The sequence below is a fragment of the Capsicum annuum genome, unplaced genomic scaffold (assembly GCF_002878395.1).
Source record: "Capsicum annuum cultivar UCD-10X-F1 unplaced genomic scaffold, UCD10Xv1.1 ctg57149, whole genome shotgun sequence".
Lineage (NCBI taxonomy): Eukaryota > Viridiplantae > Streptophyta > Magnoliopsida > Solanales > Solanaceae > Capsicum > Capsicum annuum.
In genome coordinates, this window is record NW_025865623.1 from 1 (window position 1) to 3710 (window position 3710).

Genomic DNA, 3710 nt, shown 5'->3' on the forward strand with positions numbered 1-3710 from the left:
AGTACTTAAACACTTTATAAATTATATCATTGTTAACACATTAATCACACAATTTGTTCATTAAAACAAGGCTCTATATGCTCGGATAACAACACTAAGGTGCATAAATCCACCTCAAATCACCACCCTACAATTAAAGCATTGTTCGTCCTCGAACAATTCTTTAATCTAAGCATCATAAGATAAGGTGACTCCACACTTCTACTACAAGAAAGACACTGAAGATAGTACTACAATGACTACACAGAATGGAAGTTTCTACACTAAGCATGTTATGTACATGATTGAAAGTTCAAGAATACTATTCCAAAACATCCTAGCCTCAAGAATTGACACACCAAGTTGGCAAACTCATTTATATTGACCAATAAAAGACATCATACAAACCACCCAACTATCATTAAATATCTGCCCTCACAACAAGAGATTTACCCATAATCACTCACATAAATGCAATTTATAACAGAATAGATACGAGAATCAAATCACGCTCACTCTCACAAAGAATTCACAAGTTACACCAGATGAACCATAGGCTTGCCCTTAGTGTAGTACTCTACTAAAATCATAATGATGAACCTTAGGATCAAATAGGTCTTCAAGGGTTGTAATGTAGGATAAGGGACAGGTAGGTATTATTTTGATCAGGAATAGTGACTATTTTTAATAAACGCTTAAATAAATCACACCTTTTTATTCAATTCACCTCTAACAACCCATTTACACCACTTTTGTCTACCCCTATATTTTGTTTTACCCCATATCATTAAGCCTATTCATATACACTATAGTGGGAGTATTGTCTATTAATTTATGATTCAATTTCACCTTTCGTCACACCCACTTTATGTTAGCATCCCTATGATAGCCACTCTCAACCTAAGCAATTTACCTTAGTTGAGGTGCACAATATCCAATGAGGACCAGGGCCAAAATAGGTTCATTGTAACACAAATGAGCTAAGAATGGTAATTTCTTTAGCGTGAATTTCTCTAACTCCCAACCATAACACATAAATTGCACACACCAATAACTATTACTTTGGGGCTTCACTTTCACCTTTCTCCTACTTGAATTTCAAACTCCTTACAACAACAACATTAACATATCTAGTGTTTTCCACCTAATGGGGTCTGGGGATGGTAGAGTTTGCGTAGTCCATACCACTACTTTGGGTGAAGTGGATAGGTTATTTCCGATAGACCCATGGCTTAGAGCCAGTAATAATATAACAAATATAATACGTAAATGCATATAATCTTATACAGTATTCAAAATAAACTAACAACACTAGCCACAAGCTAATACCAGAGCCACAAGCTAATACTAAAACTATAAATCTGAAACCATAGACGACACTAAACACCACAAACAAGAAACTTTAAACATAAATAAAGAACACTCCCCTACTATTACCAAAGCACTCCCACCCCCTAACCCTCTACCCTAATCCGCAACCTCCATACCTTTTTATCAAGGGTCATGTCCTCTATAAGCTATAACTACTCCATATCATGCATAGTCACCTCATTCTAATATTTCTTTGACCTACCTCTATCCTGACTAAAATCTTTCATATTTAGTGTCTCACACCTCCACACTAGAATATTAGAACCCCTTCTCATCACATACGTAAACCAATGTAACCAATCTTTTTACATCTTGTCCTCTACCTAAGCCACTCCTATCTATTCCTTAATAATCTCAACTCAATTAATTTTTTTCACTAATACTCTTAGGAGATTTAGGTCAAATTATGGTCAATCAAGGAAGAGGATAAAGGCTACATATGAGGCTACCAAAGAAAATAAGCTAAAGGATCAATGGGGATAACTAGGATTATACATAATGGTAGGTCAGAAAAGGGTTTAAACATGGCTATCAAAGAAATACCTATATCATCTCCTAAACCCACACTTTTTATTTTGCTTGCACACACACCAGGAAAGTTCTAATCATCAAGTATAATAGGGAATATACAAACACCTCACACACATGGAACATGCTCAACTCAAGTAGGATCATTATAGACTCTTACCAAAACAATCACATGAATTCGACATTAAGCCTACAAGTACAAGAGTCATAATCATTAGCCTAGGAGTCTCAAAAGTAGCAATTCATACAATCAACATTTTCTTTAAAACAAAACACTTGCATCATGTAATCACATATAGCACCAACAAGAACATCCCACTTATTCCTAACACAAAAAACACTTGCATCATGAAATCACACATAGCACCAACAAGAATATCCTACTTATTCCTAATACAAAAAAATTAAAATTACTTCTAAAAAATGGAATTTCTCCACCCCACACTTAAAAATATACTTTGTCCCAAAATTGTACTTAAAAATAGAGACAAAAATACTCCCTAAAGCCTCTAGGCCTAGCTAGTAGCATCTCTATACATCAAGAGGGTTTGGGGACCCCACACTTAGTTTTTGCTGTGCTCCTGAGCTTAAGTTTTCTAGTACTCAGACTTTCCATCATCCTATGACCCAACAAAAACAAAAACTAGTGAAGTAAAAACTACAAATACTAAAAGTAAAATCCACCTTAACTTGGGTTGCCTCCCAAGCAGTGCCTAATTTAGTGTCACAGCACAATCCAATCTTCGACTCATCTATTTTCCTTCATTCTTTTCCCCCTACTTGGATTCCATTTTCTTATTCATTTTTCTTGAGTGTAAAATATCAAGGTCAATATCTCTCTCAATATTATCCTTTTGAGGCTCATCAATCAGCATTATTTTAGGCTAGGTGGTTATGTCTTGAGCCTCTTAATGAGAAAGTCCGAAGAGGTCTTTAGTGGACTAAACTCCACCGTCCCACACTTATCCCCTTTAATCACTATAATAATGCACAAATATTTGTAGTGGGATAGTGTGTTGAGTGGTTTGTACACTTTGAAAACTGCCTCTTTATCATCCAGCCTTATTGTGAGCATGCCCTCTCTTATATTTATCAATGCTCCTCTGGTCGCAAAGAATGGACGTCCCAAGATGACTAACACTCTTTCATCTACCTAAAAATATAAAACAATAAAATCAGTAGGAATAATAAACTTACCAACCTTAATGAGAATATCCTCTATGATTCCTTCAGGATGGGCCAGGTTCCAGTCTTCCAATTGGAGTATCATAGAGCTCGATCTCGTCTTCAAAAGCCCAACATATTGAACAAAAAAAGGGGCATCAAATTGGTGTTTGCCCCTAAATTACTAATTGCATATACCACCTCATTGTTGCCAATTTGAATAAGGAGAGTAAAACTCCCAGGGTCTTTGAGTTTTTTGGGCATCTTCTGTATCACCACAGAACTACAGTCCTTAGTGAGTGCTACTATCTCAACATTCTGCAGCTTAACATTGTTAGTGATCATGTCCTTCAAGTACTTAGCATACTTGGGCATTCCCTTCAAAACATATAAAAGAGGAAGATTAATGTGAAGCTCCCTAAATATGTCAAATAACTTCTTGAAGCATACATCCTCTTTTACTTTTTTAAGCCTTTAGGTTAAGGATGGTGGTGGTCTATCCTTCACCTATACAACCACCTTTCCTTTTGAGTAATCAGACTTCTTTAAATTCTCAGCAACTCTATTAACTACCTATTGAGGAACCAACTCTGCATCTACCTCCCTAGTTGTCTTTAGAGGTTGTTAATTATTCTCTTTACCACTCTCCAAAGTTATTGCCATCACTT

General features: G+C 35.9%; 1 protein-coding gene across 1 annotated transcript; it reads right to left on the reverse strand.

Annotated features, from left to right (window-relative positions):
* Positions 1-2909: 2909 nt before the first annotated feature.
* LOC124893299 lies at positions 2910-3387 on the reverse strand (the record flags this gene model as incomplete). Its single annotated transcript, XM_047404335.1, has 3 exons — positions 3241-3387; positions 3080-3163; positions 2910-3031 (listed from the first exon to the last, which is right to left on the reverse strand). Coding segments are annotated over exons 1-3 (353 nt in total), but the record flags the coding sequence as incomplete, so codon positions are not given.
* Positions 3388-3710: the final 323 nt, after the last annotated feature.